Source organism: Corvus moneduloides, chromosome 7, assembly GCF_009650955.1.
Source record: "Corvus moneduloides isolate bCorMon1 chromosome 7, bCorMon1.pri, whole genome shotgun sequence".
Lineage (NCBI taxonomy): Eukaryota > Metazoa > Chordata > Aves > Passeriformes > Corvidae > Corvus > Corvus moneduloides.
In genome coordinates, this window is record NC_045482.1 from 19,186,326 (window position 1) to 19,204,415 (window position 18,090).

An 18,090-nucleotide genomic window follows, 5' to 3' on the forward strand; every position below is an offset into this window, starting at 1 on the left:
TAGACTCCAGAGAAGAAACAGTCAGAACCTTCCAGAGGAAGAAAAAGAAAAGCAGACACTCAGAGTGAAAGCAGCCAAGGTAAACTAAAATATAAATTGACTAGGTAGTGATTGCATGTAACACAGTTTTGACTGTTAGCCTTACAAATTCTCTAGTTTTGCTTATGTAAGATGGGTGTTACGTTTTGGATGATAGTTTCGTATTCTTCTCACCCTCTTATTTGTCACTGGAAGGGATGGGCAAGTAAAATGTGAACTGGACTGGTAATTACCCAAAAGAATCATTAGCTACTGCATGTGTAACTCACAGCTATGATACAACTCTGTAATCTTTTTAAGAATTACAGCAACTCTTCTCATGCAAAATACCTTGTGGTTTGAATTTCTTTTTAGTAGATAAGGGGAAAAAGGGATTACCAATTACAATATCTGATGCTTGTTTTACAGGTATATATAAAAATTGAGTTTTATTCTTCCTTTTCTATGAAAGATTGTAGTTGTCTAGAGGGGTGGGGAAATAATGACGAGACTGATTTCTAATTTAATATTTACAAAGTTTAGTTTTTGTCATTCCTCTCTTTAAGTGACTTTTGAGCAAGGACTGGTGGAAATTTAACCTCAAGACAAAAATTCGTCAGAAGGGGAGCGGAAATAGTTCTGATAACATCTGTATCAGCTTTATTTCTCATTCTAACTGAGCTAGAAAATGTCACTTCAGATATATATCAATGTGCTCAATATCTGGAAGTCTTTGTGATGCAGCATGCTATTAGTAGAAGAATTATGTAGTTTGACTAAAATTAATTTCTTTGTGTTACTTTGTAGACACCTGCTTTGTTCAAAGAACCTGAATGAAATTTCGCATTTTCATTGTTTTAGTAGCTTATCCTTCCTGTTACTAATGAGTGTTGAAATTAGAGATGATGGAAATTTTCGGAACTTTTTAATACAGAAAACACGATTATAATTTCTTATAATTACTGTTTTACTGTCAGCAGCAGTGAAACTGAATAGTCTGCACTGCAATATTCTCAAGGAGCTGGCCTAAGAAGCTGCAGCCTCTTGGAGTGGTACAGTATTGTCAAAGCACAGCAAATAATTCACTTCTATTGTATTGGAAAAAAGAAACAAGAAATCAATCTCTTGTATATTGCATACCCAGGATATTGACTATGTAAATTAATCTATAAATGTTGAAGAAAAGGATTGTTTAGAACATAGAAGTAATTGGAACGTGGGATAAATCAGTGTAAATCTATTCATAATTGGCTGTGCCAAAATAATTTGACATATTTCTTCAGTGCAGAGTTCTGTAACATGACATCAAATTGATTTTTCTATACTGAAAAGGAATGCAGTCTGTCTCATTTATCTGAATGAAAGCAGATTTTAATTTGATAAAGTGATATGTAAGAATTAAGCATGAAGACAAATCACTAGCAGAATTACTGGGTAGGTAAAGAATTGGCTGGAGGGAAGTAGCAGTGATACGTACTGGGTAACTACTGGAGAAGTTGGCTGTGTGCTGTTCTAGGTCTTGGAATTATTCTATCTAAAGTTTACTGTTAAAAGTCTTGACAAAAAAAGGGCTGCCAAATGTTTCTGGTTTTTTGTGTTACTTCTTAGTGACACAGCATTATGCAGCAGTGTCAGTACGGTGGAATATTGGGATAGAGAGAATTCATCAGGGCTGAAACAACAGAAAAGCTTGAAAATCTTTGCTAAAAAGTAGAAATTGAATTTATGGATCGATGCATAATGATCTCCTAATGTATTGCAAAAATTTCTTTCTATAACGTAAAAAGCTTTGAAGAGTAGTCCGTTTCCAAGATGTCTCCCAACAGGTAGTCTGACTTACACAGGAGAAAAACAGTCTTAAGATTTATCGGTCATCTCAGGGCCGAACAGAAGAAAGCATTTGTGCATTGGATAAGGTATAGGTGCGATCTCTGGAATGCCACATACGGGGCAGGTCCTCGTGTTGAGGCAATACAATTCATGTTAGTTCTTCTAAAGTCTCAATACATTTGAGATGAATTCGAATCTCATTCGCTGGTGTTTTGTTTCCCTCATTAACACTGTGAGTTACCCAGTTCATAATCAGGTTAAGAGGACTGGAAATACTTGTCATCCTCTATGCTCTCACTGTTACTGGCATTTAGGAAAATCCTTGGGCAGAACATTTGGGCATAATAACTCACCCAGAGTATATAATGTTAGTAGACTTGGTTAATTTGATACTTCAGAAGTGGGTGAACTTTGAGATAGTGCTTGAAAAGGGGAGGGACTTAGAGCTAAAGGTTTGATCTGTAGGATGAGAGATGAGTTTCCTGTTATTTAGAAGAGATCTAGGGTTTCTTCTGAGTCTGCTCTAAACTGTTTTAGGAATTGAGGGTGACTTAATATCTGATTTCTCAATGAATAGAATATGAAAATCCCTTTGTTTTGGTCAATCCCTTAATTACCTACATAGGGACATCACGTATTGCCGCATGAAAGAAAACCAATTAACAAGTGGTAAGATTTTGCTATAATTATAGGTAAAAATGTAAGATACCTCTACAAGTAATTTATTTAACCAGTTCTAATGTATTACTGTGTTTATTGTAGGAAAGAATATTGGGGGACGTGGTCACAAGATTAGTGACTATTTTGAGGTAAGAATTTTGTAAATTTTACTTTGGTTTTAAAATTTCCTTTTAAAATATCCTTTTAGCTTTTTTTGCATGCTACAACATTTTTGGTTGTAATGGACAGGCCTCTTGAGAGATTACTTCTTTTTTCTCTACGTAAGCTTCTGACTATTAAACCTTGAAGTAGAGATGCAGTCATCTCTCTTGGTGGAACCTGAACTAAAATACAAAACCCATTTATCTTTCACACTTTTCTTTAACAGCTAAAGGCTGCACTAATAAAAGTAATACAATCTGATTTACAAATCCTGTGTACAGATGAGCTGTATCATTCAGTAGATATATATATAATGTATTTTGAGAAGATTGACTAATTGGATGGCCATATCTGCTCTACAGTACCAAGGTGGAAACGGCTCAAGTCCAGTGCGAGGTGTACCTCCTGCAATCCGCTCTCCTCAGAATTCACATTCCACTCCTTCTTCTGTAAGTCTGTCAACTTCCTAACTGCTGGAGATAGTTTTATAGTCTAAAAATAGCAAAATCAAAAATAATCTGTATTCAAGGGGAGAGTTTTGAAAGGAATGACTCCTGAGAAAGAGTTCATTCTTCCAACAGGAAAAAAAAAAATCAAATTAAGTATTAAAACAAAATTTTTCTATTAACACTGGGTCATTTTTTCTTAAATCTCTTTTTATATACAAAGTAGTTATGTAAAATGTTCAATAAATATTAAAATGTTGTAATGACATGTATTCATAGGCCTCACACAAAAAAGGAGAGGTTTTTTGTTACTTATAAGGAAACTTGAACTCCTAACTTGGGACTTTAAAAGCTCAGTTTTTGATAAATAGTAATTTTTTTTTAATAGTTGATACCTAATCTGCCTTTAAAATTCTCTTTGTTGGTCGTGCTAATTCATTTTTTTCCTTCTCATAAACACAGTTTTGATGCTCAGCATACCAGCATGGTATTCTAAATGGCCAAACAAGTTTTGCCAGTTACAGAAAGGATTTGTTTTCTTTGGTGGTAGACCTCAGCTTTTATTCCATGTGCATTTAACTTCAGGCATCCTCTTGGTCTTACCAACAATATGGAGTGTAATACAGATTGTGGAATTTGTCTTGAGAAAGGTCTCATTCACACAAACTAGGTTCATTAACAGGATTTGTGTTCTGATCTGCACTAGCTTCCCCTCTCTGGTTCTCCCACGAGAGCTAAACACTCCAAAAATAACTCACATTATTCTTGAGTTGTGAAAGCTCAGAATCAGAAAAATAAGTCTATGTACGACTGACATGACCTTATGTCAGGCTTGTATTGTCTTAAATCTTTCAGTCTGTTTCCCGAAAGTGACAATCTTAGTTTTCTTAGAGAATATATTGCATCTTTCCTGAACCGCAAGTGATATGTAATGCCATACTGGTAGCTCTCAATGCAGTGCTCCAAGTAGTAGCCTGTGTAAGAAAAATACCTTGTTTCTCTATTCTTTGTGATGTTCCTGCCAAGAGTTGTAACAAGGCTATGTTCATAATTAAATATTACAGCTGTATCTAAAATACTTTGCTTTCATGCCTTTCAGGTTCGACAGAATAGTCCTTCTCCTACTTCATTAGCTTTCGGGGACCACCCTCTCACACAACCAAAGCAGTTATCTATTAAGATTACTCAGGTAACTTTTTGAGTAGAGCTATCCTATATCACTTCAGACTGCAGGAAAAAAAAGGTAGTTATGTTTATTTCTTTCTCTTTTAACTTCTTCTAAACTCTTGAAGGCTTTCAAAAGCTTTGCTTTTTAAAATTGCCAAAGCATTTTTTCTGTTAAGTTCAGCAGCTCATAGTTTAAATATCTATGGTGAGTTTTGAATTCAGCAGTTGCTTGGCTCCCAGCATTGCACTTCATGGTTACATAGATGACCATGTCATTGGTAGGTTTTTGCTCAAGATTTTAGCTGTTGTGTGATTTTAGAAGTAGAGGCTGCTCTTTCAGGCAGTATTGGAATTGACAGCTGCCATTGTCATACTGCATTTAAAATCCGACATTGAAGAAGAAAAATGAGATGGCAGTCAAAGTGATCAACACACAGCTCTGACGTGACTTTTAAAAGCTGAAAGCAACTGTTCCATTCTCTCTGCTGTTTCTGGCGTGATCTGTTCTCTTGCACGTGTTAGTCAGAAAAGGTTGCTTCATCTGTTGACCAATACTGAAAAATTAATTAGTTGACATTTATGTTCTTGCCCTGTTTTTTATGCTTTTTTATGAACAATAACTTCTCAGTTGGTGATGAAATATTTTAATATTGTTAATGGTTTGTCCCAACTGTTCACAGTTGTCCTCATGAAGAGGGAAAGCAGTTTTTCATTAGAACATGTCATGACACTTCCAAAACACCTGAAAATAAGATTTGCTGATCTTGTTGAATGTTTTAAAGTAGTTTATTTCTCTTCCTAACAAACATGAGAAGAATCATGCTGTAGTTGTTAAAGGAAAAGATAAATATTTCAAAATATTCTTTGTAGACTGATCTCACAATGCTGAAATTAGCTGCACTAGAAAGTAATAAAAATCAAGACTTGGAAAAGAAAGAAGGTCGTATAGATGACTTACTCAGGGTAAGTGTTGGACATGGGGTAAAGTTATTTATTCAGAACAACAGACTGAATATGAGGCAGATATTTTAGATTTTTTAAAAGTTACCTAAATTAAAAGGTATAACAAGTTTTTAATTTTTGTAATTTTTTTCTTAAATTTAATAAGTCTATATAATGAAATGTATAAGGTGTTTTTTTCAGCTTCTGTACTACAACTTGTTAATGATTAAATATGTTAGTAGACTTACAAAGGTGCAAGGAAAGCTAATGCGGTTTGCAGGCAGTTGATTAATTCCTTGAATTCATATTATAATTCACCTGATGGGTGGTTTTGGGGTTTTTTTTGGTTCTAATTGTGAATAGCCCTTATCAGTGGAACAACTGTTGGTGTTTTCAGAATGGAGGTGATTGTGACAGAAATAATTACAGGCAATGAATAACTACTTTTAAAAAGAAAACTATGCTATACTGTGCTCTAAGACATGTTTTCAGAAAAAAATCTTAATGCTTATGCTCTTGAAGGAAGCATTGGAGAGGTGATAAATAGAAATATGAAATATGAAACAAACTTGTATTTAGAAGTTTGTTTAGTGTTTGTATGTGTACATACGTATGCACAATACATAAAAATATTAACCCATGCAGTCATATACTATGAAATTTTATATGTAGACTGTTTTAGCACATGTTCAACAGTATGGGATAGGCAACCCTAAATTTTCTTTTAAAATTTTATTTTAATAAAAATAATATTGTTGTGGGATTTTTAAGGTAATAAGTTAAATATAATTGGAGCAAAGGAAATTTGTTAAACTTCCTACTCAGATAATTGAAACTTTTATCATTGTAAATTTTTGCTTTCTTTTAAATTGAAGACGTCAGGATTCACATGACTTCAGAAATCATATATAAAATTTAAACTTTCTCTTTAAATGAAAGTCGAGCCCTCAGTGGAGATCTGAACAAGAGATTGGTACAGAGCTTTTATATATTCTCTATATGCTGAATGCTCTGTAATACAGAATGCAGGACAATGTAAAGGAAATAAGAGAAGCTAGGCATCCTTCTGCAGATTGGGATAAATTTGTGAAATAAAATCTTTCTTTAGATAAATAGATGTGTTTATGTGTGTTCCTTACTTTAGTCATGTAAAAGTAGATGTACTTATTTTCTGTGACAGCTGATTTAAAAAATAGTGTTTCAGTGTACCTCTTCATATTTTGTGTGTATTTATTAGGCTAATTGTGATCTTCGAAGACAAATAGATGAACAACAAAAACTACTTGAAAAATACAAAGAAAGGTTAAACAAATGTATTTCAATGAGCAAGAAGCTTCTAATTGAAAAGGTACGTTTACTGATCTTAAAATCTATGTGATACAAGGTGGGACATTGCAGTAAAACTCCATTATGATTCCTCATTTTCACTTCAACTTTTTCACATTAGTTGCTTGAGATTGAAACTTCATATCCATGATCTCTATCTGGTGGTATTTTTATAAACCTGAATAAGCTACATAAAATGTTTAGCCTTTTTGAGATTTGTGGAAAACGTAGCTTTTTTAATTTAAGGATTTACCCATTGTAAGGAATTCAAGATATAGCAAAGCATAAAAGTTAAGAAATTAGTATATGGTGTATTTTCTGGACAAATTGTAAGATCACAGTGGATAAAAGAATTTTTAAACATAATCTATTGTGGAGAGGAGGTGGATAATATTTCTTTGTGAGACACTTAAGTGGCTAAGGTATTTTTTGATGTAAAATGATAAAATGCCATGTTAGCTCAGAATTATTGGAAAAAAGGAGATGAAGATGACTGCCTTCATACTATTAAATGAAAGATTTTTTTTTTTAATTTCATGCCCATTATATTTAAACTAGCAGTAATTTATTAGAAGACAAGGATACCCTGTTTCTCTCCCTCTTCTTTAAAATAGCCTCATCTAAAAAAAAGAATCTTAAAAAGTTAATAGAAAATCATGTTATTACAAATCCGGATACAAAAAATTTTAAGATAAACAGCCCAAGTGCCTTCCCTAGTGCTAGCTGCTGGATGCTGCTGTCATATACAATGGCAAAAAGTGAGCCATTGGAGGATTAGGGGGAGTTTCCTCACTAGCATGTCATAAATAAATTATTGCAGATCTTTTTAAGTTCCAGCATGAGGGGTATGCCGGGAAAAGATGCGTCAGATCTGTTTGGCATGATAGTAGATGGGTACCTTCAGACTGAGAATACTACAAGGGATGTTTCTTGTGAAAGGCCCTTCTTCAGTCTGTTTGCAAAAAGATCCTTAATTCTGACAACTTCTCATTCTGCGTGTGTGTGATTTTGGACCACAGACATTTCTTATGAAGCAAGCATTTGTAACAATTAGAGAGGTTTCCTTGCATTAGGTGTTCACAGTGCTCTTTCCTCTCTGAAGAGACTAGGCAGACTCAGTTGTCACATCCCAAGGATGCTTCTGGTAGCAGTGCTGGTTCTGAGAAGGGCATCTGCTTCTGTCACTGCAAGTGAATATCTGATTGCAGTTAAGCCTGCCCACAGTGTGTTCCCACATACAGGTCCCTGCCCCAAGTCACTTTGGTACAAGTAGTAACACAGATGCTCTGTTTCCAGGAAATAAGTTTCCAGGCTAAGTATAGTAGGTGCATTCTTTATGATATCTAAGTTGGCTCCTGTGTTGTAGTAGACATGTACAGATAGAATCTTAATTATATCCTCTGTGATGCTGATACTCTTATCAGTTTTTCTGTATTTACAAATAAAGTGGTTTTTTAATGACGAAGAGTAGCAAACTTTGTGGGAAAACTGAGCCAAACTCAGGTTCTTTTTTTTCTGCATAAATCATCCTCTAGTACTCATTCTGACAACTGCAGATGCTTGAGTTCTGTAGAAATTAAAATAAATCGAGTAAATACTACAAGATATTTTCATTTACTCTACTCTTATCCTTGCCTTAAAAGGCTGTTGGAGGAAGAAAAACCCTGAGTGTTTTACTGACTTTTTGAACACTTTCGTGTTACTAAATATGAACTTTTTTTTGTTGTTTTCTTAGAGCACACAGGAGAAGCTGGCAAGCAGAGAGAAGAGCATGCAAGACAGATTACGCCTGGGGCATTTTACAACAGTTCGTCATGGTGCTTCATTTACTGAACAGTGGACAGATGGCTTTGCATTTCAAAATCTTGTGAAGTTAGTCAATGCTATGTTCTTAAAATTCTCACTAATTGTTACTTCCCTCTAGTGGATTTTTTTATTACTAATGTTCTAGGATTGAAGCAGGTTTTCATATGTTGTAGTTTGCTTTGCCTTTTGAAAACTGAGAATAGAGTATAGAACTCCATTAGTCAGCTGAGGGAATGTTAAGGTTTTGTGTCTTTAAAAAACAGTTTGGTTTCACTTTGTTGTAACTATCTTTCGAAAAGCATGAATATAGTAAATAAGCAGCACATAATTATTGAACTCAGCTGATGGAAAGAGCTATAAAACTAAATCAGTGATTTTTCAGGAAGCTAACCATGTATCACTGGTAGTCATTGGCACAGATGAGGTCTGTGAAGTTCTCACTGGTCACATAGGTGCTACCTGCACATCCTCATGGCAGCAGCTTTGTCAGGCATCCTGCTCTTTAGTGCTGTGAAGGAGCAGTGAAGAATCTGGCAGCCTCAGATGGAGTGTAGTGCAAGTGGATGGGGGAGAACAACCACCTGGAAAAGAGCTGCCATAGCAATTCTTTCAGCAGAGACAGGGCCAAGGAAAAGGACTTCGCAAGACTGTCAGAGATGGTGGTAAAATAATTATGCAGTGCTTCCAAAGGTGTTCTTTGGTAATGAGTCTGATTCACTGGAGATACACGTATATAGATAGAAGGATACATATATTTTTAAAAGTAATTCACCAAGATTGTGGTTTTTGAAGGGCAGTATTTAGTCTTAGCATTGTGGGATTGCCTAGGACACTGTTTTTCTCAACAGTCTTAAAAACAGTCTGTAGATATGCTTTGCATAAAAGCTGTAATTGTAATCCTTTGCCATATAACCAAACTGATGATTTATTTGGGAATGGCCAGATCACATTCCGTATTTGGCCTATTAAAAATCAGGTACTCTCTGTTGATGCTGTCAGAGGGCATTATTTATGGTATAAAAGAAGGTATCCACCGTCATCAGATTTTTTTTTCTTCTTTTTCTAGTGCAGAAGTCATGCATAACACTTTCAAAAACAAAACAAAAAACCCTAAAACAAACATGCACAAAACCCCAAAACAACAAAAACCATAAAACCCCAACCAAACAAAACACCCTGAAACGACCCTATATTTAAAAAGTAAATTGTGCCATAACTTGAGCAAAATTTTTCCACCTCATGAAGAACACTGGTATTCTTTCTCCTAGGAACTATTTTCACATGTACAGTAAGTTTTCTAAAATTTCTAAATGCCTTAGCAGTTAAAAAGATAGTTCTTCAAAAAATGCAAATTGATGAAACTTTAATAAAGCTTTTTTTGGGGTTTGCAGGCAGCAAGAGTGGGTGAATCAACAAAGGGAAGACATTGAAAGGCAAAGAAAGCTCCTGGCCAAGCGAAAGCCTCCAACTACAAATAATTCTCAGGCACCATCTGCCAATTCTGAACCCAAGCAGAGGAAAAATAAAGCTGTGAATGGGGCAGAAAACGATCCCTTTGTTAGACCCAATTTACCACAGCTGTAAGTTTAACATTTCAATCAGTCTTTTACATAAATTCTCAGATATTGTCTCTGTGTGTTCTATTCAAATAACAGCATAAAAAGACACTCGGTATATTCAGCAGCTATATTCTCACTAACAACTTGCTGATGTTAGGGAAATTTGCACCACTGTCTATGAAGTTGTTGTACAATTGCACAATTTATTTTTGGTAAAGTCACCAGAGAAGGGCCCATTCTGGGCTTAGGCAATGTTCCTTACGTTATCCTGATCTAGAAGTGTTCTTATCCTGGCTTCTTAGTCTTGTAATGTCGCTGATACCAAGTGAACTTTTCTTTATCCACATTGGTTTAAGAGCTCCTCCTTTAGACAGAGATTTTTTTTTTTCCATATAACAGTATTTAGTTGACAAAAAAGCTTCTTTCAGCCTTTAGTATTTGAAGACGTGTCTTAAAACAAATGGAAAGAATATCTTTTTCCCCTTCTGAATGCTACATCCCAAGATCAACTGTCAGAATTACTGATCTCATTTCACATATTGACAGTGTTGAAATTCTTTGTCATTGAAACATAAAAGTTGTGATTTATTATAGAACTCTCTTTTTTTCTGGGGACATTTTTTTCCTGCAGACAGAAAGGCACACAAAGATATGTTCTTGACATTTAATTTGAATATTTTATGAAATTGCTGCTTCATGGTATTAGTTACTGCCCTTGCTGCTAAGAGGCTGCAGCTGATAGTATATCTGTTCCTAGTTTATTTTTAAGTAAATAATTAGGGTTAAAAAGACTAGCAAATTAATCTGTGTTACTTTGCAGAAGTAAGCTACCTGTGTTGAGCATGGTCACCTGTCACTTCTCGTGTAGAGGCAGTAATTTATACCTCTGGGGATGGAAGGTATATAAATTGCTCTGGTTAGATCTGCAAAATACATACATTTGGACCATCCCTTTGAAGACAGCTGCGTGTGTTTTGCATAATGCATCATTCTTAAAATTCACATTGTGAAGTTGTTGTGCTGTGACAAAAATATGAAAATACAGTAGTAAGGCAATGTAAGCAAATCTTGGTTAGCATTACTTGTGTTTTGGTAGAGAGCTGAAGAGTCATTGCTCATTGTGACTTTTTAGTAATGCTTAGTGCCTGTGTTTCTTCTCAGACCATAATTAATACTTCTGAATAGTACAGTAAATATTGCTGTGATGTTAAAAATACCTGTGTGTTTGAATGTAATCCCTCCTGTTACTAAAAGTAACATTTAAGTAATGGAAAATGTCTGAAAATTTACAGAAATTTTTATTTGCTAGCTTTTGGCTCGTTATATTCCCATAATCTTACTGCTGCTTTGAGAGATGACAAAATATAAATTTGGGGAAAAATACAGACAACGTTCTAATTTTTAAGTAGGACAAGATGAATTCTTGGTAATAAACTTCAGAATATTTTCTGGTGTTACATGGTGTAAAGTAATTTCCAATTTACTAAAGACCACAAATTTTCATTTCATCTGACTTAACCAGTTACATGTTAAATGACACATGAAAATGCATGCTTGTTATGGAATCACCAGGAGAACAATCAAAATTGTCCTTTTGTATCTAACGCTAGCATGAATGTAAGCAGTTATTGAATCAAAACTGTTTTGCCTTTAAGTATCATAGTTTGATCATTGTATAATCTAGATATGAGATTACTTGCCTGTATCGTAAGCTTATAAATTTTGTTTCAGATCTTTGAGAAGATCTGTAATGCATCCTGAGATCACAGAATCATTTAGCCACATCATGCTCTTAGGCCTTTACTTGAAAGGGTTTTTTTGTATTTAGGATTTGCTATAAGTTTGTCTAGTAGTAGTATGTGTTGACTCCTTTCTGCTTCTCAGTAGAGAATTAAATGTTTTGTGTATCTTGGGAAAACATTAATTGTGCACTTCCATTTTAGAGTAAATTTATCATGTGCTCTATGTGATTCTCTCCTATTAGATGATGCTTATCACTGTTTCTGCATTACTTTGGCAGTAATGGTCTTAATTAGTGTAGTCAAATGGAAAAGGTTCTGTTTATATGAGGCATGAGGAAATGCAGAGCTGCTTGAGATTAGTGAACTAAACCAGTAGTGAATCAGTACAACATACATGCAAGTGATTGGGCAGGTCTATTTTAAACATGCAAACAACTTGCTAGGAGTTACTACCAACAGCTGTCTTTACCACTTCATTGTTTGCTTTAAGAAATATCTCCAGCTTCTGCTATTGACAAGACAAAATGATCTATAGCTTTGTAACAATCAGTAGTTTTGAAGCTTTTTCTGCAAACACGTGTCAACTATTTTGAAGCAGACTGAAGGTGTTGCCTGAGGCATTCTTAATAAGAGCATTATTTTAGTTTAGCTGAATATACTATAGTCTCTGATAGGAATGTAAAAGCAGAATTTTGCTCAGAAGTTATTGGTATAAAAGTGGCCAGCTTGCCAGTGTCTTTTGAATGAATGGTGGCTTGGTGTTTCAAGTAACGTGGAACAGATGAGTCTAAACACTGTTCTGGTTTTCCATCATTCTTTCCCTTTTTGTGGCCTAAGCCAAAACTAAAAAGTATTTACAATTTTGAGAGTTTTCTTTTGTACTGATCAAACTAATTTTATTAGTCTTACGTGAAACAAATAAATTGAAATGTATTTAAAGAAAAAATATTTATTTGAAGTAGAGGTTGCCGCCTTAGCCCTGGAAAAAAATCTGTTTGAAAACTCTATTCCAAGTTTTTTGGAGGCATGAGAGAGGATTCTGTGAGATTATAATGCTAGTTCCCACTTTTTGGAAGCAGCTCTTCTTTCACAAGACAATTACTTCTAGGAGCAATGTTTTATTTGGTTTAGATGGTGAAATCCTTCCTCTGCAGCTTCAGCCATTTCAGTTGTATTCACTTCCCAGTCACCTCTTCAAGTGCTTCCCAGTTCCTCCATGGTAGCCTGTATGCATCCTTGTCCCTGCATGCAATTTGGATTAGGATAGCAGAGAGAGCTGGCTGGGTTTGTTACTGTGGCTGAACAAATGCATCATTCAGTAGGAGCATTCTGTTCTGTATGGAACAAATAAAAATATTTTCAGGAACTTTTTCAGGCTGAAGTGCCAACACTGTGTCCAGGCATTACTGGATAAGTAAAGACAGCTCCTTTCCTGAGGCAATCTCTTTCTAAGGCAAACATGGAAACAATGGGTGAAAAGACGTCATGAAAGTTTTTTACTTGGTTGAAGTTTGTTTGTCCTTGTAGAAATTTGGGGAACTGGAGTGAGAATAAGCTTGGACCACAAGAGAAGAGCTTCAGAAATTGTAGCCAGAAAACTTGTATTGGATGTGTATATGATTGTCTGGAAGCATGGCTGCATTCTGTTGTGCCTGTATATCCAGGATGATTTTCCAGCTGGGAAGAGGTGGGAGGAGAGATGCTTATAAATGTACCAGGCGTTATCATGGTGAAAACCAAGGAACACATGGCTAGTTTGGGTTTTTTGTCTTGTCTGTACCCACTAGTAAAAGAATTTTGATCATAGAAACAGGTTTTGTCTGAACTTGTGGGGAAGAAGTAAAAAGAAGACTGGTTATGTCTACCCATGCATATTGTGTCAACAACCTTTGAAATTTGGTTGTGAAAACATAGGAGTCTGAAAGGCCTATTTTTGCTAATTAAAAAAAAAAAGTTTGAATTGGTAGTAGTCAAGCCTTTCGGGCCAGGAAAGCTATCCAGCAATAGGTAAAAGTAGCACATCCTGGTCCTACATGTCACAGGAGAATTAGGCTACATGCACAGAATATGTCCAGCGCATTTTGGGGAATTTCAGGAATCCTTTGCATGTGTTTCAGAGTTTATTTGGCTGCAGACAGTTAAAATACAGCATTCATTGTACAGTAATTTTGTGCAGAGATGATCATAGTCAGGAGCAGACTGTTGCCATATTAATTCATGCAGCCTGTTCCCAGCTGCCCTTCTTCCCCAGTGCTCCTCAGATTAGCCCCACCAGGCCTGACTATCCAGCTTAAGATGGCAGCAGCTTTGTTCCTGGTTGACGTCCCTACCCTGTGCTCCTCAACCTTTCTCCTTCCATGTCTGCTGAGACCTGTGTGTCTCAGGTGATGGAGGAGCAACCCCTTCTGCAGGAAACCATGGTGTCTAGTAGGTGCTTTTGGTGGTGCTCTGAGCAACCAGATCAGTAGGTGGCATCCCTGCCCATGACAGGAGGGTTGGAGCTAGATGATCTTTAAGGTCCCTTCCAGCCCAGACATTGTGTGATTCTGTAATTCTGTTTTCAGAAGGTGCCTCCAGCATGCCACTACCCTGCAAAAGGTGTGGTGGTGAGTGGATGCAGGTGGAAAGTGGTGGGCTGATGGGGAGCAGTCTCTAGGCTGGTAGGATGTTTTCAGACTGTGCAGTGGGCTGGTGGCCTACAGCCAGAAAACAGACAATATGCACGCTGTTATTGGCTTACTGCTGTTTGTTGTGTGCTATTTTAATACAGAGTACACTATATTTTTAGATAAAAACTAATAATCTCCTAAAAAAAGGTGTTACCAAGTATGAGAGAGTAAAGTTTTGTTTTTCAGAAGTAAATGAACAAAATCCAAAGTGACTATATCTGTATACAGCTCTGTGTTTTATATGCCTTCCTCCAAAATGTGGTGGTCAGTAATGACAGTTTTAGATTCCTGTGAAACATGCTGTGCTTCTAATAGAGTTAGATTTGTAAGGAAATAGAAAAATGGAAAACAATCTTTTATTGGGTTATAGCACAGAAACATGGAAAGAGTGACTTTGAATGTTAATGTTTTCAGTATGACGTCCATGTTGTGCTCTGTGCCCAAGAGGGCTATTTCAGGACTTTTTGAAAGGCGATACTTGCTAGAGCTGTCTAGGCACTTTGTTACAACTCCTTGTGGACACCTCGGGTTTTATAAAAAGGACCAGATTTTCTATATAATGTTAGTTTTTAAGGGGATCTGTGGTTTTAGGACTCTTCAGTGTTCACTGAAAGTTCTGGTAGGTCATGTCATAAACTTCATATTTTGAGTGTGTTTTACTGGTGGTTCAGCTTTGCAAAGCCACCTAAATACTTATTCTTCTTCCTGAGAAAGACAGACTTTACTATCTGTATTTCTGGAAATGCACAAACCTGTGATTTCTACTGTAGACAAGAATCTGGAAACAATATTCAACCTTGTACACATTGGCATTGATCCTGTCTTTTTTTAACTGAGAACTTAATCTATATTAGAGTAGTTCTCTGTTTTAATAGAAGTATTGAAAAAGTATCAGGCATATTGTTGTGAGTTGTCTAGCATGGTCTTGTTCATCTCTTTGGTAGTGGTAGCAGATGTATTACAGCTGGAATTGGAGCATTTGTTTCTTACATTTCTTGATGTTGCTTGGACTGTACAAAGTCCAAGTGCATTGCCAGCTTTCCTAGCTATTGAGACAACCCATTTCACATTTGCTTTGATACCTCTTCTTTTAAGATGTAGCATACATTGTCTAAACCCAGAGGAGATTCTGCTAGGAAAAGAATATAAATGTTAGGCCCCAAAATCTGGGGGTAAGAGACCTTTTGCCTTTCTTGGAGAGGCAAATTTCCTCCCTCCATTGCCTTCAGAGTGTTTGGGGATGTCTATTGACTGTAATACAAGAGTGCTCTGAATTCCAGTAAGGAAAAAAAGATGCAGGGTAACTCTGTATGACATGTCTTAAAAGAAGCGATTGCTTCCCTCTCAGATTCTGACAGGATGTGATGATGGGTGCTTTTGTCGCCTGAGTGTTTTCTATATGTTACAGACCCAGAAGGCTGATAAAATAACTATAGTCTTGTGAGGCTGTTTCCAATTTCTTGAAAATTTAGGTGCTCTGGTCAAAAAAACCCTCAGTAATTTCACTGAGATTTGGTTGAATCAGTTTTCTGTCCTGGTCAAATCAGAAAATGGGCCGGAAAATTCAGTGTTTAGGAATGGAAAGGGCTCTATGAAAGCTTCAGAACCACTAGATTTTATCTGAAAAAGATGCACTCCTTTATCAACAACTTCTAAGATGCAATAAAAATACAGGTGTTAGAACTCTGAAAAGTGTGGTGAACTTGAAGTTTAAAAGGGAGGAAGAAATCTTTTAGTCTATTAGATTTCTGCAAGGCTTATTGAAATTGCTTGGCATTTGTTGTAAGAAAAATCTGAATTAGTGTCCCTCACCTCTGGGAAAACTGCTGGTGATTCTCAAGATATTCTAGTCTTCAGACTTGAAATATAAGCAGCATATATAGCCTTCTAACCACCTTGGTCTAACCACCACCTTCTAACCACTCTATCTTCCCAGCTGATAGTTGAACCCACAGAAATACGGACTTTGTGAGAACGTATTATACTATGAATTTTAGCTTTGTGTCATGCAAGAAGTATTAGGTCTAGGCAAAACAATAAAAAGTGTAATTTTTATTTCTTTTGTAGGGATTTGTGTGAACCCTTTCAAGGAGGCCATACCTCTTTCTCCTTCCCCATCCCCTATTTCTCTTCCTCATATGTGCATGATTCCTTATCTGGAACTTAATTGTCTTGGATTTATTTTTTGGGTGGTTTGTCTTTTTTGTTTATCAGATGGATACTGCATGCAGCCAGTTTGCAGGTTTTTTGTTACTAATCTGTGCAAACAGTCTAGATTTTCTGGATGGTAACTGACTTTATGTCCAAGCAAGTCTATAGACAGTGAGGGACCACTGAATTATTTGTAGCCAGAAATTGTTGAGAAAACAAAGATGAAAAGAGAACAAGCAAGAGAGTCACGTGTGAATTCAAAGGTGAATTTGTGGTTTCATGCAAAATGTAGTGCTAGTGAACTTGAAATGTATGGTTTGCACTCCCTTCTGTAAATCACAGCTCAGAAATCCCATGTTATCAATCTTGTCTAATTTCTGAATGCGTTAGAGTTGAGAACCAAGCAGTGGAGTAGCATCAGCTAAGAACTGGGATGGTGATACAATTCAAGATGCAACTAGGTAATTAACAGGCTATCTGGAAGAACAGAAATGGCTCTGTGGGAGAGGCAGTTAATACTGCAGAATACCAGACACAGGCTATTCTGTAAGTATGTTTTGACCCTGAAATGACAAATCCAAAATGTTCAGATGGTTCAAAAATGTACTTCTAGTGGCAGTAAATAGATACTGGATATACTGTAGTTTTTAAGTAAAAATGCTATTGTTTTGTTTGCCACCGTATAAAAGCTATAATTACATGATTGTTTCATTTTTCAGTTTGACTCTAGCAGAGTACCATGAACAGGAAGAAATTTTCAAACTTCGATTAGGACATCTCAAAAAGGTATGTTTTTTCAATTACAACCAAACCCATAAAAGTGAGTACTATCAAAATAAACAGCTTGTTGAGAGCTGATTAAAAAACCTAATACTAAAATTGCTGTACTACTTAATGCCTAGTAGTGGCGCTCCTTTTGTTTCTGTTTGTGCAACTTTCCATAAACACTGGGATTACAGGGAAGCAGTAGTGAGTTCCTCCAGTGAAACACTGTACTAGTTCCTTAAATCCTTCTAAGAGTGCTAACAGTGATGATGCCATCAATCCTGCTCTTCCCCTTCTACTTTCTGAGCTCTCTCCTGAGAGCTCAGTGAGCCAACCAAGTTTGATGTATGGGCTTTTTATGTTTGTTTTTTGGCCTTTAAAAAGGTCCAATTCACAATTCTGAATTAATATAACATTTTCATCATCTGCAGTATTCACTTAAGTTGTTATCAGCGTATTACCTATCACAAGAGAATATAATTTTCCTACTTCTATGGAAAATCTTTTCTCTGTGTCTTAAATTATTTTGCAGTCAGATATCTTACTCTAGTCTCTGACTTTTGAAAAAAACTTCTTGCTTGAAGCCTATTATTCTAATAAATCTGTGTAGTGAGATAGTTATTACATGAAGAAACTATTGCTCATTTAAGCAAAGATTTTGAGGAGTAACCTGTAAAAAAGGAATGGCAGTTGATGCAGACAGAAATACCTCAACAAAATTTAAAGAAAAGTACTTCTGTCTACTGAGTAGTAGTTCCCAAGTTGAGTCAAAACAGGTCATAGTGTTTTTTCCCTTGAAATGTTGCAAGAGTCTTTTTCAGGCCTGTTCCCTTCAAATGTACAAGCC

General features: G+C 36.0%; 1 protein-coding gene across 2 annotated transcripts in view; it reads left to right on the top strand.

The window, feature by feature from the left end:
• The window catches only part of TLK1 (tousled like kinase 1), a 68,771-nt gene that overhangs the window by 34,234 nt on the left and 16,447 nt on the right, over positions 1 to 18,090 (top strand). For both annotated transcript variants that reach the window (XM_032114177.1, XM_032114176.1), the window contains exons 4-12: positions 4 to 79; positions 2,611 to 2,657; positions 3,033 to 3,119; positions 4,216 to 4,305; positions 5,154 to 5,246; positions 6,463 to 6,573; positions 8,287 to 8,423; positions 9,749 to 9,937; positions 17,198 to 17,264. In XM_032114177.1, the coding sequence (XP_031970068.1) occupies positions 4 to 79; positions 2,611 to 2,657; positions 3,033 to 3,119; positions 4,216 to 4,305; positions 5,154 to 5,246; positions 6,463 to 6,573; positions 8,287 to 8,423; positions 9,749 to 9,937; positions 17,198 to 17,264 (897 nt within the window). The remainder of the gene's footprint in view (positions 1 to 3; positions 80 to 2,610; positions 2,658 to 3,032; positions 3,120 to 4,215; positions 4,306 to 5,153; positions 5,247 to 6,462; positions 6,574 to 8,286; positions 8,424 to 9,748; positions 9,938 to 17,197; positions 17,265 to 18,090) is intronic.